We start from the raw sequence: 20,157 nt of genomic DNA on the forward strand, positions 1-20,157 counted from the left end.
GACTCCAAATCTGAGCCAGAGCTCTGGAGGACAGCAGGAGGAGCAGAAGTGCTGTTTTTCTGACCCATCAAAAGGCAAAAGTTCAAACAATTGGCTTCACTCCAAGGTAAGAAGTAAGAGAAGGCACCAAGAGGAAGTGCAGATGTTGACTGAAATAGCCCTTTCTTTGCATAACCTTTGCTAGGAAAAAATGATCGGAAAATTGTGTTTTTATTTTAGGGGAAGATACTTTAAAGACTACCTGATTGTCTGATATAATTCATAAATACTCAGTATCACTAATGAATCTGCTTAATTGCAGCAGATTAACTCCAATTTTCTAAGTTGTTCTAGGAATGAGTGTTTTCATGTTGTGCAGGATGAATGTGTATTCTGCACTTGATTTGATTGCAGAGATAGGGAGGTAGCTCTGCAAGGTCTCTCATGTGAGGAAAAATCAGTCGTCAGCAGCTTTTTGTAAACCATGAAATGGATTATCCTCTTTGTGATGCTATTAAAAGTGAACTCACACAGCTAAAAGTGATTCTGTGCTGCAATTGCTAGACTTTAAACTAATTAGAGTTCTCTGGCTCCAAGCTGTGGGTTTGAAGTTGAGGTTCCTGGAGAAAATTATTTAATATTCTGCCTCCTAAATAGAATAGTGCAATGTTTAAAGCTGTAACCCGATTGCAGCTGTGAAAATCAAATAATAGAAACTGGAATATATTTATAATAATTAACTTTCGACTACAAACCTGGAAAAAAAACCCTGTGTTTGAAGTCCTGAAAAAGCTGCATTCATGAAAAATACATATCTTTCCACCTGAAATGTTCTAATAAGGATTTATAAGCATTAGGTAAGAGTTCTCTGTAGTCCAGTGATGCTTTTGGTTTTATTTTTCTGCTTCTTTGAAATCAAAGGTTTCTTCATTTGTCAGAATATAGACCACAAGGTTCAATATTAAACAAATCTTGAAACATTTTAAAGATTTACTTTTCCTTCTCATTTGTAATTTCAACTATTTTTCTCAAAAATTCATACCAAGTTTAATCTTAAAAGTCACCACATGATTCAAACTTCTTTAGTCTGCACCTAAATATAATTGTATTGTTTATATATCTGATTCTTGCAAGAAGAAAGCACTCCTGACAGGTAGGACTCTGTTCTGTGATTTCCTTTTTCTTCTTTTTTACCCCTAAATTGACGTTTTCCTACGGGAAATATTTAACTAAATGTCATATATTCCCTAGGTGTCTGCAATACAATTAATTAATCCAATCAAATTAACTTGTGGCCTTACCTTTGGTGGCATCCATGCCTCCCACAGCATAAAGGGCACCCACTGTGGATTTTCTGGGTTTGGTTCGAGGGCTCTGCATCATGGAGCGTCTCTCTGGCAGCAGGTGGTACTTCATGGCCTCCATCAGAAGTTTCTGACACTCAAGGTCATCTGCAAACATTGGGCTGTTTTCTAGATCAGCCAGTAGCTAAGAAATAGGGAAAAAAAAGCATCTTGATATACAGCTAAATCATTAAAATTGCATGTACTTGAATAATTAAAGTAGCTACAAATGCTCGTTTTAAGCTCACCACTCACTTGTGCTTTGCTGGGAACTCTGCTTTGATGCAAGCAAAACTATATAAAGGTGCAGGGGAAAAGTCTATGAGTGTGATGGCTTTGATTAATTTTTTCCTACCTCTTTCTTTTAACTCTTAGAAAAGGCTCAAATCAGAAATTTGTAGCACTGCATATACTGTATACTCCTCTATACAAAACTCACATGAGTAAATAAATCTACCCCAGAGTACTGGACATCTCTGTGAATATTAGAAGATAATAAATATATTTAAAATTAAGTATATATGGTACTTTTATATGTTATTCAAGGTAGAATATTTGCAGCATCAGTCATAAAGATCCATAAGGTGTCCTGACTGACAGTCTCAATATTCTATATGCAGTTTTGAGGAAATATAAAGATTCCTCTATGACACAGACACAGCAGTGTCACCTTTCTGTAAAACAGGCTGTCCAGCTCTGGAATTTGATGGATGAATTGTCTCTTTCAGAATTAAGGGACAAGTAATGTCAGTGCTCAGAACTGTCAGCAATAATTTAGGCCCTTTTATATTTGTCTACTTTTTATGGTAATAAAGAAAGAAGCATTGTGGCTTATCTGTCCTGCAGTTTGATAAATCTGAAGAAATATCTTTGCATGTTATCTAAATTGCTGTTCTGTTAGAGGAGAATTATTACAACCCAACAAAGGAACACTTGGCTTTTGGAATAGACTGGCATTTTTTAGAGGTAATTCTGAGCCTGATTATCACACTGGCACTGGAGGATTTATTTTCTTCTGTGCTTAAAAACAATGAAGATATATATCCTATATCATCAATAAAATTTAAAAGGGTGAAAAAATACCAATTATCCCCAGTCCCAGCCAGAACCTTTCCACAAAGTTCTCCTCTCTGCCTACAGGATGCTCAAGAGAGGCATTTCAGCTGGCAGAGTTCCCTGTTAACCCTTGATATTCCTACCTGGGGTGGCAGCAGGGGCAGTCTGATGTAGGACAGGAGCATCCCCAGGTCCCGCTGGCGGTTTTGCAGGTCGTGCCTCACCCACATCATCAGGGCCTGGAAAATTGCCTCCTCGTCGGGCACGTTGATGTCGTCGCTAGACAAGAGCTTGGCAATTTCATTAGCTGGGAGCAAAAGAAATTCCTGGTTTTTTATTACTTCTATGAAGTGTTCCTAAAAATAAAAGAAGATTTGAATGCACTGGTGATTTTCACAGGTAGAGATAAGTTTTTCTTAGATAATGTAGGCTTTGTGAATATTTCATTCCTGTTCCGTCCCACGATACAGGGAAATGCTGTGGATGTCCTAAAGACCACTGAATGTCCTTCTACCATTTAAAGAAGATTTTTGTTGCTTTTTGCTGCTCTATTCTTGCAGAACTGAGGAATAATGCTCATCCTCACACCACCTTGCTGCAGATGTCTTTGTCCTGGCTTAGGGATTTGCCACTGGCACTTTTGTTCATCAGTGTGATCTTAGCTCTGTGGCTTGAAAGAAATATTATTTGAAGATAAAATGTGCATTTTAGAAATGCCAAGTGGGCACTCAAATAAAATGTGTCCCTTCTGTTGCAGATTCAAAGGTTTTCAGCCAAATAAACCAAAACCTTCCAATCCTTTTGCAATGAGCTGTGCCAGCTGTTGGCTGTGTGTCTGTGCTCTTAGGGCAAGAAAATCCAGCAAAGGAAATTCAGCTCACTTTTCTAACAGCACTGTTTGGGCAATACAAAGTTGGATAAATCCCAAGGAAGGGTTCTCAGCCTTTTAGCTACTGCTGTGATAAAACTCCCCAACTCCAGAAGTGACCATATGTGCTAAATACCTAGGGTCTTTCATAGGATTAGTTTTCATTTAAAAAATATATTGTACAATTGAGATACAACAATGTCAGAGTTGATATCAATATATAGGATATAAATATATATACTATCTCTTTCCTTATCAAATTCCAAAGAAGTAAAGAAATTTTATGAAGAGAGAGGGGGTTATATTACTTGCATTACTGAATTTCAAATAGAATTTCTATTTCTGTATTTCCTAGAATTAATATATCTTCTTTAGGAACCAGGTTGAAATAGGGCAGCTGAAGAAATTTTAGTAACTGATACTTTATTGTTTGTTTCCAGCAGTTTCTTCACTTTCTGTAACTCTTTTCAAGTGCAGCCAGGATGCAAACACAGAAGTATCAGTGATTAAAGGAGATGTCAACTTTGGTCTGTTATGCATATCCTGCTTTAATATTTGTGACATTCAGAGAACAGGGACAGGAAGGCCAGTCCACTTCTAGTTACAAATATAGCCCAAGTTGTTTATCAGAACGAGCTCTATCTGCAAGAAAAGATACCAGGCAGGAAATTGTTAATACTCTGCCTCAGTGGCCAAAATATTGCAGGGGAAGGTCCCCATTGTGTCTGGTTTTATTGAATGGATCTGGTGTTTACAGGAGAAAAGGCAATGGGCTCTGTATTTACAGGACAACTTTCTAGCCTTTCCCCTAAGTCCCACGTTTTCACCAACATGAAGCAAACCTGAAAGTTTTATTTATCCCCCTCTGCAATGTTTATGTGTTTGTGCACCGTTAGGATCTCCTGTTCTCCAACGGCTTTTTGTAATATACTGCAAGGGTTTGAACAGATTTTTATTTCAGAGGTGCAGGTTTCCTCCTCTCTTTCTAAGCTGTCAGTAGCAAATGTGGTTCAGGTCCTGCTTCATGACAGCATTTTCAGTCTGTTCCATGCAAGAACAGGAGGTGGTAGAAATTGTTTTCAAGGAAAATAATACAAAACTTATGTCCAGTGCTGCTGAGTGCCACAGTCATCATAATCTTTCATTTTAGGAGGCTCTTAATTACTTAACTCTCAAATCTGTGACACAGGGTTTCAAAAAATGATAGAGGTTTAACTTGTGGGAAAGATTGGAGGATTCAAATGTTTAAAAAACTATAGACAAAAATTATTGTCATAATCTCTTTGTTGTTTATTGTCTCAACATCTATTACTGTCATAAAATCATCAATCCAACCCTATGATTTTATTTCAGTTTTGCAGAAATCTGAACCATAATTTTCAATACCTGAAGCTGCCCCCCACGTTCTCGCACTGGTGGGAGGAAAGAAGCAACAGCAGAGGGGGATTTCCTGATTTTGGATGAGTATAAAAAGGTTTGGAGCAGCAAGGACAACACTGTTTTACACAGGCTGAGCAAACCTCTATCTTAAATGCCCCATTTCAAACATGGAAATGCAAAGGGAGTGTAACTGCTGCTAAAGAAAACTTTCATTGCTGTGACAGGGAGGAGCACAGGCAGTGCTCTGAGCTGCTCGTGCCACCCTCACCTCCTTCAGCAGGTGCACAGGCACCATCCCCTGCTGGAGCACTCTCAGCATTATGGAGCCTCTAAACTGCCTCTGACATCTCCCTCATATTTCAAGCAGAAAGCTGCCATGGGTCTCCTAACAAGTAGCTCTTTTTATATCTATTTAGCTGTAGCAGTTGCCATTCTTTTTGCGTGTTTTAAGCTGTGATAGCACATCTTGTTGCCCTGAATATTTATCCCTCCATTTGGTTTCATAGCAAGTTATCTCACTTCTCTGTTTCCCATGCTCTGAATATTCATTTCTTGCTTTGAGCCAGAGGAGGATTATGTTCCAGTCAGGGATGTGCTTCTTTTTAGCATTCTGAATCTTTCCAATACATTCTTTATTTTGACTCTTTTTATGCATGTCTCGCCTTAAAATCAGCTTTAGAGTTTTCTGTGTGTGGAATCAAAGGCATGAGGCTGGCCCATTGCTGTTTGTCTCTGGACACGAGCCGTGCTAAGGCCCTGTTACGTTTTTTGGCAGGAGTAGGTACCACTCGTACCACAAATTTAAGTTCACTGAGGCTGCCTTTCTACAGGGCAAAACTCTGAAATGGGGAACAGCAGAAATGAGTATTTCTGTATGTAATTGTGACTGCAAAGCTGCCAGCTGTTCACCTTACCATGGTGTAGGTGTGGGCCACCTTCAGGAGCTCGGTGCAGCCCTGGGCATCCCCGAAGGAGCGGATCCCCAGGCAGTTGGAAGGGTGGAGCTGCTTCATCAGGAAGTTGCAGCACACCTCAATGACCTGGGAGAGCTGCAGAAGACAGGCAGCAGCCAGCAAACTCTCTATGGTGTCTTCTTTTAACTCCAGGATACCTGAGGAGTTTTAATTTAGGCCAAAAAAAAAAAAAAAAAAAAAAAATTCATTTTCCTTTCTTGCTGAAGGATTCTTTAAACAGATATTTTAACTTACAGGATTTGGTGGATTTTGAATACAATGATTGGGGCATTTTTTATTGGAACTTTAATAGCTTTAGATATGATCTTGATTGTTAAAAAAAAAAAAGGAAAAGAAAATTGTGTTTAGGGAAAAACCTTTCCCAAAACGGAGCTCTGAGTAACCTGGTCTTGTGGAAGGTGTCAGGGTTGCAGATGAGATGGGTGTTTTTTAAACTCCCTTGCAAACCAGAGTATGAAAATTCATATATTAATGAACAAAAAATATATAAATTTCTATAAACAGAACTTTAGCATGAAAATTCATATATTAATGAACAAAAATAGATATAAATTTCTATGAACAGAACTTTAGTATGAAAATTCATATATTAATGAGAAAAAATAGATAGAAATTTCTATAAACAGAACTTTAGTATGAAAATTCATCTATTAATGAACAAAAGTAGATATAAATTTCTAGAAGCAGCTCTGGGGCAGGTCACCTGTGTAGGCGTAGCGCACCAGAGCCTTCAGCGCCTCGGGATCCACTCCCTCCATCTTGATCTCCTCCTGCTTCGCCTCCCGCACGTCGTTGGTGAACATGGCAGCAAAGTAATCAGAGACTGCACTGAGAACCAGCCTGCAGGGGAGGCACTGTTAGCAGAGATGCCTCAAGGTTTTTGCTTTTATATTTTTCACATTCTGTACTGCCTCAGTGTCTGAGCTTCATATTATGGGATGGTGAGCTCTCCACACAGAGCAGGGAGACAAAACAATTCCTTCTCCAGCTGGGCACTGAGGGCAAATGATACAAATCTCAGGCCCAAGATTATAAACAATTGAAGAGAGAAAAACAAGCAGGATGGGACTGCCTGGGCTAAAGCTGGAATTGGACAATTCACTCCAATGTGCAAATGGACCAAAACTTCTAAAAGCGAGAGACCCCTTGAGCAGTCATGTATTTTGGGGCCATTTTGGTTCACCTTGGGTGCAGCCCTGGCTGGGCTCTTGTGCTGCCCAAGGTGTATCCATTGAGGCCTCCTAATAAATCCCTACATTAGCTCCATCCAGCCTCTGTTCTAGGGCAGCCTTCACAAGGCATCAGCAGGACAACAAATTACCTCATCATCCCAGCACCAGGCAGAAAATCCAGCATTATTATGTCATGAATTGTGTGTACAACGGAAACGATTAGCAATTAGCACAGGAGTCAAGTCTTGCAGCAGTGAGCAGTGAAGTTAAAAGAGTAATTAGTAATCTAATTTTCTCCCAGAGTGCTTATCTGGGCAGCTTTTCTCTGCTGATCTTGCTGTAGTTTGACAGCAACAAGAAGAGAGGGTGGACAGCGCCAGCAATTTGCATTGAAATTTCATTGTGTTTAAAATAATAGATATATAAGAAAGGTTGATTACATGATTAGCTAGAGTCCTAATTAGAGTAACTCTCCATTCATAACTAGCCAGGCTATTCCTAAATCGAGGCAGCTTTTTGGGAACTTCAGGCAGAAATTCCATTTTGGGAGCTGTACCTGTGGGCTGGGATCTTTTGGTCACCAGCGATCAGGAGCACGTCGCAGAGCTGCTTCTGCTGCAGGTAATTCTCCATCTTGCGGAAGGTCTGCTCCGCGTGGTTCGTGGACTGGAAATACTCGTCAGAGCCATTGGTGCTCATCCCAAGGGAGCTGCTGGTGGTGGACAGCCTGCCAGGGACAGAGGGATGAGCACAGCGTGAGAAATGTGTTATAAACGCTGATGATGTTGAATTTTTACTCAAAAGGCAGCACAGAAATTTTTAATTTATAATCATCCCACAATGCTGGTCTTACTGTGCCTTCTTTCAGCTTTTTCTCTTTGATATCTGGAAGTTTTAATTCATAAACCAGCACATAAACTGTACTTTACTGCAGTTATGTGTAGTAGGGGTTGTTACTGATTTGTCTGCTTCCATCAGTTTTGAGTGGATTGCACAGCACTGACGAGATAAATGAAAATCCTTTAAAAACCCTATTTTCCTGTGATACTGATAGCTAAAATACCTCTTGGCATGAGATGTAGGATGTTACATCTTTAGATCTTATTTCTGACCTCTGCTTACTTTGTCCATTAAAATACTTGACACAACTGCAATTAATCTGAGGACACTTTAATGAGCACCATATAATTCTAGAGAAATTTCCAATTAAGAGCTCATGGAACGTGCACATGGCCTTTAGAATCTGAATGCAAATAATGGAGACAAATTAATTTCTCTGCCTTTCCTGGAAATGTACAATATAAATATATTCCTCCCACTCCAGAATTCTGTAAGCTTTCCCACTTAAAGAAAACCCAAATTGCTTTTTCAAAACATTCCTTACAGCCTTTAAATATGGATCTTGATGTAGCTTGAAACACCTTTCTGACACTTAGAAAAATCTTTCTTTGTTTCTTCATCCATTTGGTGATATAAATGTATATCACAGAGCTTGAAAATGCTGCAATATTTAACACTACATTAGCTAAAGATTATTTAGAAAAACATTTTCTCAGATTAATAATATCATACTTTTTTAGAATATATAGCACCTGGTTTTTTTAAATTTCCAAGCCCAACTAGGAAATAATGACAGCTTATTGACTAAATTTCCTGGTTGTCTTTGATATTATTAATGCAAATGCATAAGTGATTAGGAGAGATAAGGTCTCTTCACAAAATTAACATATTAAATTTAGCAGAATATTGAATTACATCCACAATTTAACATCTAGTTCAGAGAAATAAAAAAGAGTAAGTTGGGTTGAATTGGTAGTTTCAGAAAATAGAGATGTTAGACCATTCATTTTCAAAGATCATGCCTCATTATATAGCTCATAGAAGTCAAGGGAAATAATTAAAAATCAAATTATAATGTAATATTGAATTGAGACATAGCAGTTTTCCATCCCCTCTGCAAAATATTTCTGTCTTTATTACAATTTCAAATCCATTTTATCTTGGTTTAGTTTAGTTTTAAAGAAAAAGGGGAAAACCAAGTTCACCTCTAATGTATTTCCTTTGTCATTTTTGACTTATAAAAATGAATTTGTCTCAGTGTGTTTAATGACTCTATTTTCTTATTTGTTTTCTTTCAATTTTTCACAGACAATGGCAAAGCTACAAAATTGGATTATCTGCTCATTAGTTTTGTATCAGCGCCTGGGTGCCAAATTCATACTCTGGAATGTTTTGTTATTTACCTCTTAAGCATCCTTTAATGTTTTTCATAAAATTCTTTATTGAAAAAATTGGTTTTTTGAGATTCATTATATCTAAGATACAACACTCTAAATGTTGTACCTCAGTAGATTGCACTTAGCCTTGATGTTTGCAGAAAAAACCTCCAATAACACTCAGCCATCCCAATTGTAAATAGACAGCACTGTTGTGGGAAATAAATAATTCCCCATAGCACGTATTTACTTGTGGTTAGAGAATAATTTCCAAGAGAGTGAAATTCTAATTATTTCATTTAGTCCTGGTTACTTTTTTCAGAAGTTTAGTGGAGTCACATTTAACTACACCATAAATACCACTAATATAATTAATTATTTCAAAGGTAAAGGTCTTCAGAGACTGAAAAATACTGGAAGCAAAAGCAATTTCTTCATTAAAATTAATAATATAATTTCTGTTTTATCTCCAGCAGCTGAGTCAAAATGGTAGATATATTATGGAGGGGAAAAATTGAATTCAAAGACACATATTTCTATATTTTCCTAAGTGTATGACTGTCAGACTCAAATATTGACCTTCAGTGCTGGGTAGTGATGAACTAAAGTCAGGGATCAAAATATCCAAAAGGAAGAAGTCAGGAAAAGCCCCCTGGAGTGTGATGTAGAATTCTGGCAGAGGATGCTGAGGGTGTGACACAGATAAAGGTTTATTGCATTGTATTTATTGTATTGTATAAAATGTGCACAAGTTTGGACAAACAAAAGCTGAGTATTCAGGCATGAAAGTTTCCAAAAGTGCATCAGTCAGAGAGGAAAAATACCAATTATTTAGTCTGAAAAATCAGGAACCCAAATTGTTTCATGTTTTTTTTTGTGCTGGGGTTCACTGGGATGGGGAGCTGTAATTAGCATTCTTCATAATGGCTTAAAATGTGTATTAGCCTGGAGAGATAAATCTATATTTTAATTATTCCAAAGTCACTGAGTTGCATGAATTGCATTTAGGTAGAGAACAGAGTGAAATCATTCCAGAGTTTTCCTGTAAGGATTTGTGAAGGATAGTCAAAATATGGTCCCATATTTTAAAAGAAACATGGAATTTTGAAACAGACCATATAAACTGAAAACTTGAAGAAATAATCAAAAAGCATTAAGTGTCTGGATGACAAGAAGGACATAAATACCAGCTAGCATGGCTGGTCAGAATGAATCATGTCAGAAAATTGTATTTTATTCTTTTTTTTCCAAGGCACCAAAGCTCAGTGGGAGAAAAACATGAATTGTCAGGAGTCATCTCGCCGTCTGGATGACTTCTGACACTATTTCACATGACATTTTCAAAATCGAGCTGGGATGGCAGGTTTTAAGTGAAATAAAGACAAGAGATATGAATAACTTGTTTAGCCGTGCTTGAAATCTGTCAGGGATTCAATTCCAAAGGCAGACGAGGTGCTGAGAGAATTCCAGGCAAATCCTGCTCCTGGTGCTGCTCCAAGATTTTATTACAGAAAATCATGCAGGAAGAAGGTTTATTTGCTATTAATATTTAATTATTATTTTAATGGGTATATAATAACAAGACAAAAAGTTTTTCGAGAACCAAGTTTAATTTCAGAGAGGCATCTTTGCCCTTTTCTCATTAAACTTTTGGGAAATTTTTACTTTTCAAAGAGCTGCTTACACCTCTGTTCAAATAAATACCTGAATGAAACACAGGAGGAAATGACAAGTAACAGCAAGATTTTTCTGGATCCTAAGAAAGCCAAGACAGAAAAATGGTGTGTGGAGGTAGAATTTCATCTTTTCTGTAATAAGAATTGATGGCATAAGTTTTGTGATTCATTCCAGGCCTACAATTGTTTAAATTTCTGAATTATGATAAATTTATTTTCTGTCATAATGGAGAACCCTTCACACTAATCAACAGAGCACTCTTCATTAATCAGTGTATAAAGGATAAATCCAGGTTTCCTCATTATTTAATTAGAATGCGATAACACATAACTGCCATTTATTTGCCATGTCCTTTTTAAAATTCAGTGTTTTATTAAACCTTATGCAGTGTGTCTGTTGCCAAAATTAGGAGGCAAACCTGATGATAAGGAAGCTTAGAAACATAATATTGCATGAAAACAATGAAAAAATAATTATAAAGTTGTATTAATTGTATTAATTCATGCTGATAAAATTGTAGCACATCGGTAACTGTCCCAGCCTGTGCCTTGAAATTTCTGCTGCAGTCATCTTCTTCATTTTTTATTCTTTATTGTGGAGTTTTTAGCGTATGGATGAAAAGGTTTGTCGTAAAAGAGTATGGGAAATTGTTGATGACTGCTGAGGTTGTAACATTAACATAAGGTTGTAATAATGATTGAAAATGATGTAGCAAATGAAGAAAAGTTATTAAAATTCCTAATTTATTTCAGTTAACGGGAAAATTCCTGACTTCCCAACTAAACTGAAAGCTCTGACAATTCCTTTGGAACTAGGAGCTATTGAAACTGCCTGGTTTTAGCAATTTTTTATTGCCAAGGCTAGCAATAAACCTGCCACTTCCCTCAGCTGGTGTTAGTTAAAATAACTTTTCCCATTTGGGATTACAAGTGTAAATGTGCATATCATTAACTGCAAACCACTTTAGCTTTGAGTTTTGTTCTTCCCCCAGACACGACAAGGTACAGACAGATGTCATCGTGATTCATAGCAGGCTGAATTTGGGTTAGGATATTTTGAATGCTCCTAGAAATAGAAATCAGGGATTTGTTGGGGTAATTCCACTGTGAAATGGAAGCTGCACCCAAACTGCAGAGCCCTGAGCCCTTTGTGCCTCCTCTCAGCTTCCACACTGTGCTCTTGAGGTACAAAGATGAGTCCATCCAAACACTCTCCTCAGGAAGCTGTTTCTCTTTGGAAATTGTACATTTATTATTTTTAACAGAGGAATTGCAAAATTATTTTCCAGTCTCTGCAGATGAGTGTGTGAACTCCCTTGATTGTTGATATTTTTCTGCTTTTTTTACTGTTGAAAGATCTTGTGTCTACAGAAGGGTTTTATGCTCACTGTTTGTTTTATGCAGATAATTAATAAATTGATACAAAGAAAGGAGTTTCTAATGGTTCTCTTCCTGGTACAGAACTAATCTGAGCACCAAACTTTGCTGTAAACATTCTAATGCATGACTTAATTTATTTCTGTGGCATAGAAATTGGAGCTGTAGCAATATCCAATCAGCCAGGAGAGAACACTGCCTGCCCAGCCTGAGTGTTTTATTTAACAGAAATTGTCTATATTCAGGGATGAAGTGAGTGTCAGACAAATAATTTCAATTAATGCCAGTTTAAATCACTATTCAAGAACATTGTCCTCCAGAAGAATTAACACTGCATTCATTTACATTACATATAAAGAATAACTGAGTGAAACCTTTCAGGTAAAAGGATAGGAGTATTTTATATATTATCAGTTTAAAATTATCTTTTGTTCTGATAATGCCAAGTCACTGCAATGCACGAATTCCAAACTCACATTTGTATTACATGATTGTGTTGAAGGGAAATTAAAAGTGAAGGAGAAACGTGAGGAGGCTGAGTGCTTCCTGCTCAACTTCCTGGGAGCAAATGATAATCTTTCTAAAGAACAGAAAATGTGTGACCAGAAGGCATGATATAGCAAGATTTTGAGCTGTCAGAAAGTAGAAAATGAAAAATAATGGCTTAATGCTGGATCTGAGCCTGTGGCATTTTTCTTTAGAGGACACAGAAAACAAAATACAGGCCAATGGCAAGAAGAACTGGTTTTCACTCCAAGCAAAGCTACTGCCAGATGAAACTAATTAACTCCATGTTTGTTCCTTCATTAAGGACTTTTCAGAAAGACTCCTGATGGGAGAGCATGAGGGGAAGAAGGCCTTGCTTTATGCTGTCCCTTTTATTGGGAAAAGTGGAGCAGAGAGCAGCATAGGGAGATCCAAGTCTAAGAAAAAATGAAATGTGAAGTGGTTGTGCCTCCAGTGAGCAGAGCTTTGGAAAGGCAGAGTAACAGTCTCAATAGCAATTATCCCTGCCCCTGCCAATCTGAGCCTCACAGCTCATCAGACATGGATCCTGCTGGGAGATTTTTTCAGATATCTCGATTTATTAAACCTCAAACCACTACTATAATACCTTCATACGTGCTTCTCACCTCTTTTTTGTTTTTCATCAAAGGCAAAGGAACACTCTCCTTGAGCTTCTCATGGCCATTTCATTTTTTACGTTTTTCTTTTCCTGCATTTATCTGGATCCTAACTAACCAATAACAAGACTTATCACGTTTTCCCATTCAAGTGAAACATGATCCCCTAGATGAAAGCACCACTTCAAATTTCATTTTGCTATATGAGACACCCCCCGTCATACAAAAATCTCCAGGCTTGTTCCAAAATATCTCCTGACCTGATTCAGCTGATCTGCTGGATACCTCATTGAAAGCTAAACACTGCTGCACTGGGGAGAAAAAGTGTGATTTTTAACCTATTTAAAAGTTAGAAAAGTGCCCTGTCATAATTACAGATTTATTAGAAATTAGGGAGAGAGGATGTGTGTAAAGGTCTGGGCAGCCTCACAGGTAGAAATCACAGATGAGAAGCAGCCTGAAGTTTTCTATGCTGCTTGAAGGTTTTGTATGCCACATAAATTTATCTGTGATCAATTCTCTCCTTCTCTTAATTGTGCAATTACACCCTGAGAGAGTTTCCTTGTGTTGAAGCCAAATATTTCTGTGTGTCTCTAGGTACAGATAGGCTGCTACCAAAGTACTCTGCAGCCAGTTGTTATCTTCTGAGATTCTATGTCAGAAAATATAACTCAAACCTAGGTCTGGAAAGGAATTAAAATAACTTAATCCGCTGAACTCATTTCTGGCTCAGTTGAGGGCATTTTCTTTCAAGTCAGTACAACCAAACCATCTCATTGTGAATGCCCTTCCATATTCACTGGAGACAATTTTGAGTATTTTAAATTAGGCAGATTGTTGTGCTTTTTACCTTGGGTCACTGACTTGTACTTTTTAACACCTGAGAAATATTTCAGCATTTATTATTATGTACATCATTGCTAATGTCATGAATAATATTCACTGACCATCTCCTGTGATAACTCAGAAAAGAAGAGGGTTGTTTTAATTCCTTACAGGAATTCCTTAGTGAGGAAACCTCTGCTCATGAGCCCACAGCACCTCTGGAAGACAGAGAGAGAATTGTCTTTACAACCTTTACAGACAGAACATTAGGGCTGCTTTAATTTGACAGTATCAAGTGTATTTACCAGTGTTTCTGACAACCTGGCTTAATAAGACCTGTTCTCTCAATGCCATTAGTGACTTGGCATTTATCTGGACAGATAATAGTGATAACTTGCCCCAACAAGCCAGGGTTTGTGCCAGCCTCACTCACTGAAATTGAATAGGAATAAAAACACAAAATCTAAATAAATGTAGCACATTCAATCGAAAGAAAAACAAAGAAAGGCTAAAAGTGTGTAACTGATATGAACTGTGAAAAATATTGCTTATAGCATTATTATTATGACAGGTTTTTCTCCTGGAGTGTCAATAGAATGTACAAATGTACATTGTAATGTGGTTATATAAAAAATAACACAGCAATTTTATTGCATTTATTCATAAAATATTGTCCTTCCAGTCCTGACTTTGTTGCTTTATTAATTGTGTTAAAGTTTGGATTCACTTTAAGTGAAAAAGTATAAGGAAACTTTAAACAGCTGAGGAGTAATTGGGCTCTGTTTGAAAGAGGGAGGGAGAGGAACATTTGAGCTCTCCTGCTTTGGGGCATCCCATGAGATCTTCCTCCCAACCAACTTTACTGGCATTTTGTACCACCAAGGCACCCTACATCTCTTTTTCAGCAGAAATTGGGATGCTTTAAGTGAATGAAACAAATTATGGCGAAAGATATTGCTGCTGACTTACAGCCTTGTCTTTTACGTGCTGATCTCAGCAGCAAATTGTGCTCTGGCTGAAGAGCTGGCTCCTGCAGGATCACCAGGCTGGAACTTCCCGGGAAGCTGTTTGCTCTGCTCCTAAATCCCCTGGGACAGCACCGGGGGCTGCGGTGCCTGCACTGCTGGGGGATTTGACTGGGTCAGGCATCCCAGCATTTTCACAGCATTTTCATCGTTTAATGATCATTATAAACATGATAGAGCACCCCAGTCTTTGTTCAGAGTATATATTTATTCTCTGCTCAAAATATTATTGATATATATATAATATATATTTTTATCTCCCTGCTCAAAAGGGTGGCCAGTAATGGTGGCATCAGAGCCAGCCTCTCCCTTGCCTTTTCACTGAGTACATGATAAAAGCAAAGCTCCTGCTCTGCAAAGGTGAATGCCTGAAACGTGAACCCCAATGGATCAAAACTGAAGGCAATGTTTGAACAAATATTCTCAGTCTGGAATCAGAGCTTTTGATCTGGTGGTCTTGGCAGAGAGGAAAAGAAGGAGCTCCTCCCAAAGACGTGGAACATGACTAAGGTGAAATTGCTGAGGTATTTTTGCCTGCATGTGTGTGTGTGCATCTCTATTTCCTCACATTCTGCAATGTTCTGCAAAGGTCTGACATGGAGACAGAGCTTTCCTGAGCATCTGTGCTAAATGAACACTGGAAAAGAGGTTTCCTTAGCAACTCGAACCATATGTATTAGCTTAAAATAGCTTTTCTCCAACTCTAAGGCTTTCTTAGTGGTTTGTTCACAATTTCCATTTAAATAAAGGTATATTGTCCCCATCCAAAAAGGTTCTTCATCTTCTCAAGTTCTATTAAAATGAACAGGGTTTTAAAATGCTCATTTCTTGCCATGATGCCTCCCTTCCTCTTGACTTGTAACTCATCAGGTAAACTGAAGCATGGGAAAGGGTGACAGTGGCTGTCCACTTCCTCACATGTGTTGCCCTTGTTTGCTGTTCAAAACATTTTACTGGAAGAATCTTGGTCTCTACTTATTCTAATGGGAAGTCCCAGCAGACTTTGATTTCTGTGATGTCAGTATAAGGAGAAGATAAACAGTGCAACTATGAAATATAATGAATTAATCACAGCATACAGGAATTCCACTTTGCTTTGCAAAGCTGTGTGCAGGCAAATCTGGATGTTTGAAAACCCTGCTCAGTACCTGTTGTGTCCCCAGGAAAATGATGTTTTACATGAGTGAACTGTGATAGCAAGAGGCTGGGTGGTGGCTCTGAGGTAATAAAAACAAGCAGGCAACAAATCTGAGACATAACCCATATATTGATTTTCAGATCCTGGTCATGAAGATAAAAATGTAGGCTTGAGAGCACTTGAATTTGATTAAATCTAATGTTAATATCCAGGTAAGAAATCTAGATTCTTGTTCCAAGGTTTTCAAAATATGTGCAACAAAACAGAAGGAAGGACCAGGTATCAGCCTTTGCTTTCCTTTCCACTAAAAATGTTCCTTTGGCTTAAATGGGTTTTAGTGGAGAGTGTGATGAAGCAAGTCTTTTATCCTGTAAAACAGCATGAGAATACAGTGCCTATTTCCTGACAAAACACTTTGAAACTGTATTATTTTAGATCTCTAGCATATATTTAAACCTGAAATGAAGGCAGGATGTTCCTCTAAATACTTTTAGTGGTACTCTTGTTCCCTGGGAGCAGCAGCCAGGTTTTAGTGAAATATCCTGACTTGTCACATAGGATGGAAGCAGTTCCTACAATGAAATCAAAGATGTTTTAAGCTAAGAATTCTTGGATGGGCAGAGGTTCTGTAAAGGGCCAGGCTCCTTGTTCTAGCTATTTTATTTGCTCTGAATTGAGTTTTGACTATTGAACATTTACTTGGAAAAGGAGGGGAGGAGGTGGTCTGGGAGCAGATTTGCTGTCACAGCAGGGTGGGAATTTCCAGTGCTGGTGTTTCTGTCACTGAGGGGGAATCTGATGTCACAGAGGTTAAATTTGGTTATAACTTTGTTTTAAAGTTCATTTTCTTTACGTTTATATCTTATATTTATCTTCAGCTCTTTCTGGGAATCCCAACAGTACTTCAGCTTCATTTTTTAATTCTTTTACCCTGCACATCAACAGGTGCACAAGCAACAGTCTTATTTAATTGCCTGATGTAATCATTCTCTGAATACATTAGAGAATTATTTTATTCTAGCAGAATGAAAGGAGCTAAACCAAACTGGTCTAGTTTAGTTGGTCAAATTTAGCTGCTTGATTATAACAAAAAAAAATCCCTTTGTTTTTCAAATGTGTAGGATTTTAGTAGTTTTCCTCAGTACAATATTCCAAAGTAAACAATTCAGCCACAAACCAAGGGTGAAAATAAATTGTTTCTTTCTGTTAGGATCCTGTCTGGCTCTAACTTTGAAACCAAGCAAAACCTTTCCCCCTTTTCCCAGAATATTTCACCAACCATTTCATTTCTTGTTGATCTTTCACTTGCATAATCTCAGTGGGTCTGTAAAAAATGCTCTGCATTGGGCACATGCGTTTAATCATCTCCTTAACTTTTTCTGAAGACATTAAGAAGTGATTTTAAGAACAGTAACAACTCTTTAAAAAGCCATTTAACAGCTGTCATTGCTGAGAGCGAGCTCTGTGGAGTGAAAATGAGAAGATAATTGAATCATAAAAAAATTGTTTTGAAATGACTGGAATTGTCCTAGATTGTTAAATTATTATTAAATGGTATTTTTTCCCTTGCCTGTAATAATTCATCTTTGAGAGCTAAGCTTGCTAAATGTAGGCCTGTAAAATATTGTGTGTTTTCTAGTAAGTCAGATTATTTCTCATTATAGACTTCTTGGTGGGTAGACAGGGTTAGACTTGATGGCATCCAGAGCCCCTTTTCAGTTTAAATTTTCCTATGAGTCTATTTATCTGGCTATGAAAAAAAAATTATCAAATATCCAGTCCTTCCACAGGGTGAATATAAAATTAAATTCAAAATACAATTCTACTCATTCCTTTCATCTTTAATAACTGTTTCAACCCACTCCAATACCCATTTTTTTGCTTTTCAAGCTCTTAAGAAGATGTCATAATAGAAGGTGAGAGTAGGAATACATCCCAAGGATGCATTTGAGACATTGTGATTCTAATTTCTGTACCAAGAGCTCCTGTGTGAGGTCACAGCATTCATTTAGTCAGAATTAATTCATTGGTCACTGTTCAGTGCATTTGCATTTGGCCTCAAAAGGCCTTTTATTATCAGCTGCTGGAAAAAAAAGTTGATTTTCCTCTTAGATTTTCATCCTGCATCAGATACCATTTACTATAACTTTATGGATTTTCCACACTTAGCAAACTTTAGATATCAAATTTTTTAGTCACCCCCAGCTACCCTATTTCAACCAGTTGTGAGTGAATCTCCATAAAATGCTGTCACTTCTGAACCCTCTCAAATCAGCTACAAACATCTTAAACAATCCAATTTCAAACTCATACTTTGACCTTTAGCTAAAGATCATTGTTAGAAGAAAATTAGGTTTTTGCTTGTCCCTGAGGTAACAAGGGAGCATTTTAGTTATCCATTGCAGGCTTGAAGAAAATATTTTGTTTTAAACTTACTGTGGGAATTGATATTAAATTTTATAAATGCTATAGAAAATGAGAAATTCTCCACAAGACACAATCATAATTTCTTTTCCTTGTTTCTACTTCTTGCCAAATTATACAATGTAAAATTCATATAATTGTTATTTCTAAGCACTTAGAAATAAAATTTAAGTCAGCAAGAATTTGCTAAGAATAACATGTCAAAGTAAACTGAAATGCCTCATTAACAGCTTTTACTGGAAATTATGGAGAACAGAAAGGAAAAAATTGTCATGTATACCTTGAACATAGAAATATTATTTTTCAGTGTTTTATATCAGACACTGCAAAGTTCAGCCTCAAGGACTGTCTGGAGTAACCCATTTCGGAATAAGTGTGAAACTGGTTTGAAATCAGGTTATTAAATTATCCATGGTTCACTGACAAATAGGAAGGTAAATCAAACTGGGTTCCTAAGGAATTTAGCACTGAAGTTCCTTTATAACTTCTCATAAATTTTCTAAATTAATTGAAAAAATAAAGATAAATCTTTGGTATTATATATTACAATTGGAGATCAAGCTGAGAAGAGCTGCATGTATGGTGGGGTATTAAACCAGAACTGAATATTAAATCACTAAATCACTAAATAAAAGGTTATAAAATCAGAACTGAATACTAGCTCAGCCAACTGGAGACATGATCTGATAAACACAAGATGGAATTTATTTGTGCAAAGTTTTAGGAACAAATAACTGCAAAAATGTACAGATGGCTTGGGAACAGGTCTCTGGAACAGAGGCAGGAGATTCACGTGAGTCACAAGGCAGGCATGAGCAACAGCTTTTACCACATTGTTGGTAAAAGAAAAACAACTACAGAGGACATTCAAACAGATTTGAGTCAGGATGGCACAGAAGGAATCCAACTCTCCACCAGAGCTGCCAGACTCCAGCAGGAACACATCCACGTCTGCCCACGGAGCTGCAAGGCCAGACAGAGCTGCAGGACAGCAATTCTGGGGCCTGCAGGAACTGCAGCCCTTTAGACTTGCAGCAGTTTTCAAACATAAGCAAAGGGTGTCAAGAAGGAAAGTGTGGCAAATAATAAGGAGAAAAATATATATATTATTATATGTATAATATAATATATAATAATATATATTTTTTTCCTTATTATCTGCCACACATAATATATTATATTATACATATAATAATGTATATATTTTATATATATACATATAATATATATATTATATGTGTGTGTATATATATGTGTATAAATGTGTGTATATATGTGTGTAAATATATATATATATATATGTATGCATGTATATATGTGTATATATACATATACTATATACTAAATACTATATACCATATTTATTTATTTATTTATTTATTTACTGACAGGGAAAGACCAAGGCATTAATGAGCTTAAATTGTACTGCAGACAAGTGAGGAAGCACCTAAGCCTAGTTGGTCCAGCTTTGTCACAGAAGGATTGAAATGCTGTCTGACTACATGTCCAGCATTCTTTATCATGCTTTTAAAATACTTATATGTTAAATTTAAGATTTTTTTAAAGTTTTTTCAAAATGC

At 37.1% G+C, this 20,157-nt stretch overlaps 1 protein-coding gene across 1 annotated transcript in view; it reads right to left on the bottom strand.

The window, feature by feature from the left end:
- KLHL4 (kelch like family member 4) overlaps positions 1-20,157 on the bottom strand; it is a 35,224-nt gene that overhangs the window by 9,404 nt on the left and 5,663 nt on the right. Inside the window, exons 2-6 of the mRNA XM_002192409.7 lie at positions 7,329-7,499; positions 6,304-6,440; positions 5,541-5,737; positions 2,522-2,734; positions 1,281-1,467 (exon numbers count right to left, since the gene is read on the bottom strand). Coding sequence (XP_002192445.6) covers positions 1,281-1,467; positions 2,522-2,734; positions 5,541-5,737; positions 6,304-6,440; positions 7,329-7,499 — 905 coding nt within the window. The remainder of the gene's footprint in view (positions 1-1,280; positions 1,468-2,521; positions 2,735-5,540; positions 5,738-6,303; positions 6,441-7,328; positions 7,500-20,157) is intronic.

The sequence above is a fragment of the Taeniopygia guttata genome, chromosome 4A, assembly GCF_048771995.1.
Source record: "Taeniopygia guttata chromosome 4A, bTaeGut7.mat, whole genome shotgun sequence".
Classification (NCBI taxonomy): Eukaryota; Metazoa; Chordata; class Aves; order Passeriformes; family Estrildidae; genus Taeniopygia; species Taeniopygia guttata.